The 13,912-nt window shown below is 35.7% G+C and overlaps 1 protein-coding gene across 1 annotated transcript in view; it reads left to right on the top strand.

Annotated features, from left to right (window-relative positions):
• Positions 1 to 10,088: 10,088 nt before the first annotated feature.
• LOC104517297 (sodium channel protein type 1 subunit alpha-like) overlaps positions 10,089 to 13,912 on the top strand; it is a gene marked incomplete at its 3' end in the record, with an annotated part of 61,679 nt that continues 57,855 nt past the window's right edge. Inside the window, 1 exon segment of the mRNA XM_010161901.1 lies at positions 10,089 to 10,355. Coding sequence (XP_010160203.1) covers positions 10,089 to 10,355 — 267 coding nt within the window.

Below are 13,912 nucleotides of genomic sequence, written 5' to 3'. Positions count from 1 at the left end.
TGGTTTCCACTCCACTGTGCCAAATTGCTGCCTCTATTTGAGTTCTCATCTTACAGGTGGATCCACGTAACACAGGAGATTCACATAACACATACCTTGCAATTTATCAGTTTCTGTTCAAGACAGAATGCAAGATATAAACCTTTAAAATTATTAAATATTTTATTACTTTATTAACATAGTTTAACTGCACTTTTGATGCGTACTGAATGGTATTTATAGGAAATACATATCTCAAGCCTCTTTCCTTTTTATATTTCTGTACATATATTTCAGAATAATTTCTTTGTAAAATAATTACTAAACAAACACTACAATTATATTTTTAACCACATAGTTCAGTACTGTATTTGGTAAAGCAAACATGGCTTTCTTTTTAGTAGATTAACTGGTCTTCAGGAAAGTACCAGAAGTGGCTCAGAATTTGAATGACTGAGTGTGTTGCTGCAAAATTTGTTGTCATTTATGCTATTTTAACATACATAGTTATATTTCCTATATGTGTTGTTAAATATCACATCGTATCCAGTGATATTCCTTTAGTTCTGCTATTTTTTAACTTTGTTGTCACTTGCTTGCAAACAGCTTGTCTGTTTTTGCAGTACACTTAATAGAATTAATATAATTTATTTTTAAATGTTTTCAGCTGCCGAATGTTTAAAGACTCTGCACGTAATATAGTCTTATTTATTTTAAAGAAGTGCATTTCCCTGATTTTTCTTCTTGGCCAAACATAGAATTAAAAAACCCAGAATACTCCAAAATCCGATACTACTAGATTTCATAGTTTGTAATTTTATCACTTCTAGCTTTTGACTGGATTATTTATTATATCTTTACATTCCTATAATTTCAAAAATCAAATTAGCATCCTGAACATTCATACTAGTATGTTAGTATATAAAATATTAAATGACTAGAAACTCACCATCACCTTAAAAGAAAAAAAAAGGTTGAAATATTTTCTTTATATAAAAGTCAGTGGGGCTATCAGTCTTCATTCTGTGTCTTTCAAACCACTGCTTCTGCAGAAACACTAATTCCCAGGCTCTGCCTTTCTTTACAAAGCTAAAGCTTTTTGCAATAAGTCATTGGTCAAAGGGTGTGGCAGAGGCAGCAGATGCTGCTGTGGCTGCCTGTAGTTAACCATTTAATAGCAAAACTGATTTCATTGCTTTTAGAAATTTTCAAGATATTTTTCCCCTTTATTCAACTGAAAATATTATGTAGAATCTTTTTAGGACTCATAACAAGCGAAACACTAGAGAAAATAAATTAAAATTTAAAACCTGCTGAAATAAATCTTGCAAAATGAGTGGAGAATCTTTTATACACAAAGCCCAGTTCAGCTGGATCTCTTAAATCCAACTGTGATCCTTTAGGGTTATGCATTACTGCTTATTACTCTGAGATTCTTCCTTCTTTTTATGCCTAAACACTTATACTTACCAAAATTATGTTCTAATTCATGCTTTCTGGGTTAAGATGTTCCATGTTCTTACAACAAGATGTTTTTACAGGTTACAGTATCTGTGTGAAACTCTAGGTGGACGCTAGCACTCACCAAGACTATCGATCTGAATTCAGGCAAATCCCTAGACATCATCTGGGAGTGAATGTAGAGCCCTGCCCAGCATCAGCTATGTGGAATATCACAAGGGCAGATATGAATGGGTTGGGTGGGTAAATATGCATGCAACCATGAGCATTTTCCATTCCTTGAGCACTACCTCCCTTCAAAGACAGTTTGTGTAATGAGTCCCTCACTTCTGGTGCTGCACTGCCCTGTCTTGGCATATAACACCTGGCTTCTAAAACAGAGCAGTGGGGCTGCTACTGTCTCCTCTCTACACTATGTAAGGCAGGTGCTGAAACATGCCTTGAGTGCACAGTGAGTGAAAGCAAGGAGATAAAAGTATGAAAACTTATTTCCAATATTTAATTGGAGAAAGCTGAAACTCAACTCTTCTACCTTTCATGTAGTGTCTGGGTTTTCCTCTGCAGTACAAAAAGAATATACAGTTTTCTACATTTCTATTTTTTATCACTTCATAGCAGTCCCATCACTTCATTTTCAAGCCAGTAATTCTTTTTGTTTCCTTAAGTACAACTTACTTTTTTTCATTATTTTTGTGTGTCAAATATGTTCCTGTTATCCCCATATTTGCTTCCTTGACTCAGGAGATCCTTAAGAGTGAACTCAGTACTTGCTGTTCTGTCTGTTTGCAAGAAAAATACAGACATAACTAAAACTGTCAAAAAGTTTTGAAAATATAAATACTTTTGTCATTATGTGTTTAAGGCTTCCGGCTATGATGTCAGACTGGCCCTTACATTGAACACATGAGATAGCAAGTACCAGAGTGCTGTTAATGGAGTTAAGCAACCCTCAAAGGTCATAATTTAGTAATTTTTTTGAATATGGAGGTGTCTCTGAGTATGTTAGGTCTTCAAATTTGACATCATTCCAAGGTATGGAGCAATCTGTTTTTCATCAGCTTTCATTTCTTGTTTCCCACATGTGATAATATGCCAAAACCAGAGCTTAAATCTTGTCTTATTTCAATTTTACCTTGATGTAAAATGAATCGGTAATATTATATAATTCACGCTGCATAGCCTCCATCACTTTGTTTATTTTCTTTAACCGAAGAAAGGTGCTGTTATGTTTGCTAAATTAAATGGAAACAGATGTTTCAAACATGTCTTGAATTAGTAGTGTAGACTGCCAATAGAAGACGTTCCTGCTCTGATCAAATGAAAGAAAGCAGAAAGATTGCTACCCTGTACTGCAGTCATTTGCTGCACAAGAGACACTGCAGAAACACAGTAAGCATGAAATCCATTCAGCTTGGTATCAGTCCAGTAGTTCGAACCTCTTAAATGTATTTGCTCAGATGGAGTAGTAATGCAGATGCATTGTGACTTGTCCCATTAATTTTTTCTTTTCTTTCTATGGAACTGCATAACTAATTTTGTTTTTTCAGCTCTCTAAAATAGAAATGACTTGGTTGCAGTTAATGGAATTGAACTGGCAAAGCAGTAGTAGCTATATTTTGATTTAGAGTTATATTAGTTAAATTTAAAAATGCAATGACAATATCAATCTCAACAATTCACACATATATATAACTAATAGTAATGAATGAAATGCTGTGTCCACATAGTGTTATCTTCTGATTTGTTCTAACCAAGTAACAAGGATAGACCTAAGAATCTAAGTATTAGGGGCGGGGGGAAAGGCTGCAGCTACACGAAAGGCTGCAACTACACAAAAGTCTGCTTTGACTGCAGTGGACAACAGTTCCTAGAGCAGATAGCTCACAGAAGCATTCTTGCTTTCCCATCATGGGTGTTTTCTTGGTTAGTTATTTTTTTTGGGGAGGGCTGGCTTCTTTTATTTTGTTTTATTTTTCAAAACTGAGAATTGTATTTTCTTGCTGAATTGAAGAAATTTATTTGGAATGAATACTAGAACTAAACCCTTTTTTCCCATAGGTATGCCTAAATTTTTTCTTCTCAGCTATGAACACACCTTTGGTGATTTGCAACTGACTTTTCTCAAGTGAATTTATTAGATATAATCGAGAAATAGCTCTAGGAGCAGGGATCAGAAGCCACGATTGCCTTCCCAAATAAAAGCTTACCATTAAGATGCCAAGTTCTATTTTCTTATGGGCTTGCTTTCTTTCCCATTAATCTTGATTTCATTCTTGCATAGTGATGGCAGAGCACTGCAAAGAGAGATCAGGTGGTCTGTTGCCCATGGTAGTGTAAGACTTCTGCTGATTGGTGGAAAATGTGGCTTTGAATTTCCTGAAGCTGATGAGGGAGTTTAGCATAGATATGGATGTAATGAGATGTAAGCTAAGCAGTTATACAACAACATGCATATCACACATATTAATTATATTTCCTATCTCTTCATTCTGCCTATTGGGTAGCCTAGACTGAGGCACTGAAATGCCTTCCTAAATCACATAGCTACCCATGGCTGTTTACACCTCTGTGGCAAACTAAATGGTCATCCTCTTCCCTCATCACTCCCATTCTGTGGCTCTTTCTCTATTCCAGTACCCTTGCTTGTGTATCAGCTTAGGTAATGGAAATAACTAGCCCAAATCATAGACTTTCACTTGAGCTAGTATACACCATTTAATTGCTTCCAATATTTCAGATAATTCATCTATGGATACCCTATTCTGATGTCTGCAGTACTAATGTACCTACCCTTTATTTAAAATTAATATGCATTAAATAAATACAGTTAGCCAAGCCCAAGTAATCTAATGCAAGCAAGTCCTTGTGCCCAGATATGCATTATCCATGCTAAAAGAGGACATCAGGAAGATCTTGAAAAATTATATGGGAGAATCCTTTTATCAGTCTGGTAATATGCATGTTTCCCTTATAAAGCTGTCAATGAGAATTAAATTAATTTTATATATGAGATACAGGGAGTCATAGAAGTTGCGTAAGATCAATATTCTAACCTGATTTCCATCCTTCTGTCAAGTGTGTTTCTTTGGCTATCCTTACCTACCTTTGCTACCTGTAGTAGCCCTAGAATAGAGATGTACAGGCCAGCCAGAGGCTCGGTTCGAAGGCCTCATGTACAAAGCTGCAGTTGTTGACGATACCTTCCTTTTTCTCCTCCATAAATCTACACTTGGAGGAAGGCAATTTATATTTATTCTGTATTCTGGAGAGAAGAATCATAATAAGTCATTGATAAATCAAAAATAATGAGAAACTATGCCAATAAACAATGAGAAGTATTACCACATAGGTATTTGGGCTCTGTGAGTTTACGTGTAGATTCACTGATTTATCTTTAATTTGTAGTAGCTATGCACGTGAGTTGTGCCCTGAATCAGCCAGGTGACGTTCCCTGTGCACATCACTTGCTAATACCTAGTTAGTCTCTTTGTAAAAATGGTTACCATGTTACATCATTGCAACTAGGGCACTTCAAAATGTTAACACTCCTCTTTACTAATCTGATGCTTTTTCAAAATAGTAAGATGCATGATTTTTAATAGAACTGCTTTGTTAGTTTATGCCAAAAGCAAAAACATAATGTGTGTCACAATGCAAGGGCAAAATGAAGGGCAAACATTAAATTCTGCTTACTCTAGCAGAATTCTCTTGCCTGAGTTTTCCCTTAGCAATCAGTTTCACAGTGCTGGAAAGTAAAAGAAAACAGAAATCTGTACATATATTTAAGGGTGCCCTCCTGAAGTTCAATAGGAGATTAACCAGGCAGTGAAAACAGTCCGGTTTCATTTGCTAATTTCTTAATGTTTGATTTGACTTAGTGTAATTTTTATTTTCCGTTAGTGATGAGAGATGGCTTATTTCTTACATTACCAAGTGTAAAAAACCATGTTTTTTGATGTATATAATGAAGAGTCCTGCGAGTCATTAATTCTGCAAGTAACAGCACAAAAAACCGTGCAATGTATGTGTTGAAAATTTCACATGCATTCCATATTGCACTCATCTTTCCAGTTCATACTGGACATGCATTCACATGCAGAAAACCAGAGCTACACTATCTCAGATTGCATCATACAGTAGTACAAATCTAGTCTCCATGGCCTTTTACTAAACTGAGTGGGGCAGGAGAGGTGTAAGTATTAATTCACCAATACTTCCAATGAATGCAAGCTTTTACCTACAAAAGTAAAGGACATAAATTATTCTGCATTCTCTATCATATTTATTCTCTAGTTTATGCCTGTCACATGTTTAGCTGTGTGTGATATGACTAGGCCCCCAGAAGAGAAAAATACCATTCTGCCCTATTTACTGTGTCTGTACGTTAGAAATATGTTCACACAACACAGCATCTGCAGCGTTAACTATAGAAGAAACTAAACATCTATGTAGTATGTTCTAGAAAACATGGCATATGGCACATTGCTGTCTGATAAATTTGAGAAGCTATAACTTTTTGAGGTAAATCTTATTCCTATTCTAACTGAGTAAAATTAAGCATTGGCTAATATTAAAAGTTAAATTGCTGAGAATCTTTCACCTGAAGGGTGGAGAGAGAGGCAGGAAGAAAGTTGGATTTAGAGGTTTGTTTTCAGCATTCAGATAGAAAGATAATAATGGAAAGGTTTATATACATGCTTACGTAGGTGACAGTATAAAGCTGAACCAGACATGTACCACAAGCACTGTTGGAACTGGTCTGTTACAATCAAATTCCTACATTTCTAGCACATAGGGTCCAATGGAACTTCAACACCTCAATACTCACTATGTGGCAAATGGAAGCTAAATTTTAATTTGTGGTTGTTGTCACAGAATATCAAATATCAAAGCATGTTACAGTTTAAGTGTATGGGTAGTATAAAGAAATTAGCTTGCCGAAGTTTAGCTATATACAGTACTGTAGTTCTGCATGTGTGCTAAGGCACTCCTGACCAGACTCTTCAGAAACTCTTGTTGCTATTTTCTATGAAGGTATGAAGAACATGGAAGCTAATGGTAAACCAGATGCTTGTTAGGTTAGGAAATAATCTTCTTGTTCAAACCTATGTTCTTTTCCAGAGTTATGTATCATCTAATTGACTTCTTTAAAAGCTGGTGTGCAACAGGTTTGGAATCAAAGTTAGACAAGGCACCATGTCTCCATCTATTTTTCCACACGTCCCTTTATTTTCCCTAGAAAATTTATTTAGGTGAAATTTGAAGACTAGAAATTTGACAAAACTGTGGATTTTTGACAGCTTGAGTTATTCTCTAAGTATGTGTAGATTTACAACTACGCAAGGTGTACAGTAGATTACACCCATCAGGGAAGTGCTGAACCCATTGCATGTATATTGCCCGGACGGCCAGTGTGTGGATAGCTGATCCAGTGTATTTTCGATGCTTCAGACTTTGGATGCATGGGCAGATCAACTGTGCATTGTACAATTACACAGATGCAGCTCAAGAACTTCAGAATTGTTCTGCATGTGGTTTACAGATTGTCTGTGCACACAGTGTATTGACTGTGCTCTGGAATTACCTGTTTTACAACAATGCATACACTACAAAGTACATAAGAATATATTTTGCCTATGAAATTTCAGAAGAAACAGAATAATCCTATTCTCAAATGTTCCGAGTACCTTGTTTTCCAAAATGTGGAATGCTTTTCTTACTGATACTGCTCAAAAAAATGTCATTCAAACACAATTGGAGATGAAGGAAAAAAAATCTCATTCACTCTAGTAGGAGAGTAGGAAAAAACTTAGAAAGAAATCTATATTATTTGTATTCTTGTATTCTTTCCTCTGTTGAATTGAGTGCTTTCCAGTATTTCTGTAGAAAGGAAAGTGGTTTCAGTTAACCACTGTGATATGACAGATGAAAGTTATTTGGGATTAAGAGTGTATTGAATTTGTATGTATTTGATATTGACTTTTAAATTTGGAAAGGATTTCTATTTCCAATTCTGAAGACTTATTATGATGCAGATGCATGAAGAAAAGGAAAATGTGTCTGGAATATCATCCTCTAATCTGTTAAGCAGAGGATAAGAAGTATTTAATCTGCATAAAGTCTCCTGAAATATTTTGTCAAGTACATCCTACTTAAATTTAGGTACATCTAAAGGTATGTATCTCACTAGTTCCATGTACATTTGACAGACCTGAGAACATTCTAGGATTGATTGTAGAAAAATAATATAATATTCCTTTCTACAGAAAAAAAAAATATTATTAGAAAAGCACACAGCATTTGCTGTTTTTAAGGCAGAGGGGAGAGGAGAAGGAGGGAGGAAAGGGGAGAAAGAGTAGAGAAGGAGAGAAGACCTTTGTCCCTCCCTTTGCCAAATTAGCTCAGCAGAGAAGAGAGCTAGCTGTCTTGAGCCTCTGTATCTCCCTGAAGCCCACAGAGCAAGTAGTAGCCACCTACAGCTGTGGCTCACATAATGTTTGAATAGTGGCTTAGTATGACATCTGTTTCACAAATTACAGTGTCATTTACAGGGATCAGCAAGGTCAGTGGTGTGGCTGGTAGTTTTTTTCCTTTCCCAATATCCACAAAGTATGATTGAACATTAAGAAAGAATGTCAGAGCGTACAAACTGAGTTTATACCTGTTCTGCGGTTAAGAGACAGAAGTCACTTCCCAGAAGTGAACAGAACGACGAAATGGGGAGCTGGGGGATGTCTGCAGGATGCTCTCTATGTGAAGGAAGAGCAGATTTTAAATCCTTGTTGGCTGAGGTACTTTTTTGTATCCTTTTTTTCCCATAATGAAGAGAGAGCAAGAATACTTTCATTTCAGGATTAGAAAGGGAAAGCTTTAGAGACCTGTTTTTGGCATGAGTCTACACTCTGCATGGGTCATTACTTTGTGTTTTGGTAGAAGATCAGCTCCCTCTAATATTTTTACAGTGAGGAATCTGCCACCTCCATTCTTCAGAAGCCATCCCTCTGATTGTGGGTGATGACTCTATACATCTGAGTGAAATACGGTTTTTTAATTGTGTCTGAGCAATCAAGAAAATTTGGCTAATAGAGCCCATAAAAACTTTCATCCCTCTTTCTTATTATATCCACTATATTCCAGTACTAAATACAGATGTGTGATTAAGATGTTTCTGCTCACCCTGAAATTAATGGTCTAGAGGATTTGGGGTTTACTACTTAATGTATTTTAGTGACCTTCTTTTTCGTTTCCCAGCTATGTTTTTCTTTCTTCTTCATTTATTTCTCGGTTAATTTCTTACTCTCCTTATTGACTTTTCCTTATTAGGAAGTCCTACCCTCTCTATCTTTGCTTCGCTTCTTGCTGCTTTCCCAGTATTCTGTTCTTCCACCTACTTTTTTATTTTTGTTTTATTTCTACATTCGTATACTGCTAATCTTCCAATATTCCTATTTTTCATTTTCACATTCTTCACTTTCTGCCCTAATTCTTTTTACATTCACTTATGGTTTCCTCTTGTTTCAATTTTTTGCTCTATTTTCCTCACCTTTTTCTGCTTCTTACCATAATTCCTGGTTTTGTTGTCCCCTCTTCATTTGTTTTAATATGTTTTCCCCCAGCCATCTCTTGTGTTCTTACTCTTCTGTCATTCCATATGTCTAGCTTATTTCAGTGAATACTGACCCTGAAGCCTCCTGAAAGGCTGACTGATCATTTTGCAATGACCCCAGCAATGGGTGGAGTCTGCAAATACATCTTTACATTCAGGCATAAGGGGTATATGCACCATTGTGTGCCCAAATATACATTTCATCTGTATGTCTGATGTCATCAGAATATTATTCAGCAGCATGAAATACGCTAGATCTGTAGTTTTAACAGTACTTCTTCCCTTCCCACCACACCACTCCCCTGTCAAGTTTCTTTTCTCTGTTGCAATATATAAATAAATATGTATATTTGAATCCTTCCAGAATTACCCAGTTAGAGCTATTGAATAAAGAACCAGATATATAGTAACTATTAAATTTAAGTAGAAATAAGCAATTATGTTTATCTAGAATAACTACCTGTACAAAACCCTACTTCGAAGCACTACTCTACTACCTCATAATATGCCGAGTTGATATTTTTTTAATAGAAACTCTGATCTTTCAGTGCTTCTTTTCTGATACTGTTGCTGAACTCAGAGGAAATTTCTGCACACTTTGGATGAACTGTGCTATTTATACTATAATCCTGATTGATTCCAGACAAGTGTGAGGTGATTTTAAGATAATTAGGGTTATGAGGAAAGAATGTATCTGATTGTTCTTAAGTATCATGCTTTTGCTTATTTGGAGTAAAAGCCCATTATAGTCCTAGAGTTGTGAAATTATTGCAGTTTATATAACTAGCATTGCAAGAATGACGCAAGTGCCCCTTGAAGGGTCAAATGACCAACTAAACCACCTATTTTATTTTTTCTTCACATAATTTTCAATACTGTGTATTTGAACATTCCAACATAGCATAAACAAAAGCCTTTAGAATTAAATGTTATATCTTTCTTGGTGATTTTAACATGTTTCCTTGAATTTTATTTTCTGCTTTCTTTTAGTATTTTCCTATGCAGAAGAATAAATGGTAATTAAAATGTGCAGGATGAAAAGATGGAGCAGTCAGTGCTTGTACCACCAGGACCAGACAGCTTCCATTACTTCACTAGAGAGTCTCTTGCAGCCATTGAACAACGCATTGCTGCAGAAAAAGCTAAGAATTCTAAACAAGATCGTAAAGACAACGATGATGAAAATGGGCCAAAGCCAAACAGTGATTTGGAGGCAGGAAAAACACTTCCATTTATATATGGTGACATACCTCCAGGAATGGTGTCTGAGCCCTTGGAAGACATGGACCCATATTACATCAATAAAAAAGTGAGTCTAATATCAATCCTACTTACATGGCAGTCTTTGGGGTGCTTCATCATTTTCATTCTGTTTCTGTGGAGTAATACAACTTGCTACTTCACTCTGTTAATTGACAACCATGTAGGAAAATGTCGTTCTAAAAATGTGGAAACAGTTGAGCATTGCTAAAAGGACTAGGTATACAAAAGCATAAAATGTTTGATGCCAGCAATACATATATATTCTACCTTCCAGAAAGTTAGTAAAGAAATATTCAATATCTTCTAGTTATAAAAAGTTGATTTAGCGAATGTATGTTTTTAGAACACATCTACCCTCATGTGCCCTTAGCACCCTAGTCCTCCTTTACATAAAGAGAGGTTTTACAGTAATACTATTTTTAACATTAAATTAATCAAATTGGCAATAAATATAACATTATGATTGATTGTATAATATTGTTATACAATGGATGTAGCAGGATATAAGTAAATAGTATGAAAATCCAGACTTCCATTCACTGCTGTCTAAATCATTAGCAAAGTGGCCACTGTCCTCTTTGTACAGGACAGAATCCATCATCCTTAATGGTTCCTAAACTTTCATTCTTTTATTTTAATTTACATCAGAATTTATGCCTTTGATATAATTGACTTCATATCAAAAGGGCATTTATATCAAAGCTGAAATGTAGTATTTTGTCTTTGACTATAAAGAATATATAATACCTATGTAAATGTGTGTATGCATTAGAGAACATACTTTGCAAATTTAAAAAAGTGAAGATATATTGAAACTGAGTATACCAACACACCACAATTTCTCTAAGGTTCTTCAGATTTAAAACTGACTGCATGAACCAGTGCATAGCACATTTTGTTCCCAGAAATCTGCTTTGATAGCAAATTCTTAGTAAATTTATAGAATCAATACAGAAACATGCAGATAAGCAGAAGATAGCATAGAGAGGGTGTTAAACCAATGTAAAAGTTACTGGTGGAACCAGCCTTGAGCAACTCTGAAATCCTCTCAGGATGATTCTGTTGCAGAGGTGATACAAAGCAGAAAAGGTTTACGGTTTATAGTGATAGCTGGCTTAGGTGATACTTAATTATTAGATACTGTGATTATGTAAACTCTGTAAATACCAAGATAGAAGGTTTTTGATTGTCACAAAGTGCTGTGTTCTAAGTGTCTTAGCTTGCTAAATTTCATGTGATGTATGAGTCCTATTTTGACAAGGGAGAAAATACTATGTGAAAGAACAATATTTTTATCTTTATTATTTGATGCCTCTGAAAGAGCCTTTATCTGCCATTCACAGTGTATGAAGATTTATCTTTAAATCACAGTTCTACTTTTACAAAGATAAAAGATGTGTTTCTATAAAAGCAGGCCTTGTAGAGTTCTGTACTGATTGTGTCTGTTTATGATACAAAATCACACATAAATGTATCCCTACCTGCCCACAGCTCATCCTGGACCTTTATAGTCAAAACAGTCTGTCTTGTGTGTACAGTGAAAACAGATACATGCTAGGTATGACCTATAGGTATGTTTCTAGAGCTCTTAGAAATGGCTTTCAGTCCCTTCACAGAGGGATCTGAACACTTACTGCATCAGCCAGGTCTGATGATAAAGTTACAAGAAATGGAGTGAAACCAGCTGAACATATCCAGTCAAATTTCTGTACTATTTGAAAGGAAGACTCTTTTTATTTGCACACTAAATAACTTTTACGTGTGAGTCACGTACCCACTGGGTTCTGTTATTTGTTTGTGCTGAAGTCCACACAACCTCTCTGTGCACGTGCTTTAATCTTCTACAGGACAGGAATAGAAACAGCTCTGTCAGTCAAAGACAAGACGAATATTTCTCACACATTGCAATTCTCTCTGGTTTTTCTTCCTTCAATAGGAGGAAAATAGACTTTCCTAATAGCAATTGCAACATCTATTTCAATTTTACGTGACTAATTTGACTTCAAAATATCTAATTCCTAGGTTCCATTGTCTAGAGTTCTGGAAAGACTTTTATTTTGTTTCACTTGTCTTTTAAGAGTATTGGTAGCAGTAGGTGCTCCTGCAAGTCTTAGAAGGAGAAATAGTTTGAGAAAAGCCTAAGGCAGAAGTGAACATTTCCAGATTTTAAGAACTCTTAATGCTCAATGCATTTACCTCTGTACAATTTAACATTTCAGCTTTCTCTTTCTCCCTCTCTGAATTCCATCTTGTAAACTCAAGGAGTCAATCAGCACACTCTCTGCCAATGTAATGGTCTGACAACCGCTGCATGATGGTTAGAGATTTTAGATTTTTGCCTGGGGAAGCATCTATCTGAAATGATATGGATCTAATGAAAAACACTGGAATGAAGGAAAGTACTTATTTCCAGGAAGGGGTTAGGACAAGTGTGTGGATCAGCAGATGCTACTGTTGCTTCAGACCTCTATTAAGATCTGCATAAACTAGACGTGATTTATCAACAGAAGCTATATCAGTTTGGCTTCCGAACTCTCCATTAGGGTATAGGAATAGTTACCTACAGCACTGATCAAATAATACTAATGAACATGGTCACAGTGTTTATTCAGGAAACCTGTACAAGAATTTTAGGAATCTTTTTTATTCCAAACTGGGGTCATGCCTGAAATCAACCATCTTTAGCCTCATATGCAAGTACTGGATCCTACTTGCTGAGGGGTTTTTTCCTATTTTTGTAGCAAGATCCAGCAAGCTCACTGTATTTTTGCATGCATTGAATGTTGAAACATTATCTGGAGTGTTTTACATTTCATCTTTGACAATTCTTTTTTTAAGCAATAGTTTTGTGCATGCCATGATTTGATACAGTTTCATACAGAGTAAGACAGAAATAAGTAAATATGTTGAACTGCTGTGAGAGTCTACTTTGTGGGTAAGGTAGTCCTGACATGGAAAGTTAAAAATAGGAAAACCTGTTAAGAAAAACCGTTGTGCAAATTTTATGGTTTTGTAGTGGTGCAAAAAACCTACAACCAAAGAGGACACATTCATGCCTAATATTAATTGGAATTTGAAAGGAGAAGGAAAAACATTGCAACAGCTGTTTGACAACAGAACAGCCGATTACAGGAAATTTACACACCCGATAATATTTACACTGTATCACAGATAGCCTGAACTCCAGCAACTGTAACCTTGGAACATAATTATTTTATTACACTGTAATACAATACAATACTTGTTCTTATATTCTAATGACTGTGGTGGTTTTCAGAACTGTGAAGTTTAGCATCTTAAATGGTTGCAATGCTCTTTTTTTTTTATCTAAAATTGAGCAAAAGTTAATTGGACTTTACCAATTTTTTGTGCTCCACTTCTGTGTAAGTGCAAATCTGTGTGTTCCCAGTATAATAGTGACTGCCTGTTCATGCTCACGATGCCATCACAAAGGATCAAGGATATTCACATCACTGTCTGTAGAGAAAGGATCAGCTGGAACCCCCTAAGATCCTGACCGGCAGTCATGCATCAAAATGTAGTCCACTTGGTTTTGTACTTCAAGGTCTGGCAATTTTCTCTTGAAGCTAGGCTGCTACATTA

This window comes from Eurypyga helias, unplaced genomic scaffold (assembly GCF_000690775.1).
Source record: "Eurypyga helias isolate BGI_N326 unplaced genomic scaffold, ASM69077v1 scaffold8552, whole genome shotgun sequence".
Classification (NCBI taxonomy): Eukaryota; Metazoa; Chordata; class Aves; order Eurypygiformes; family Eurypygidae; genus Eurypyga; species Eurypyga helias.
The sequence above is the reverse complement of the archived record's forward strand: the minus strand, read 5'-3'. Positions and strand labels throughout refer to the sequence as shown.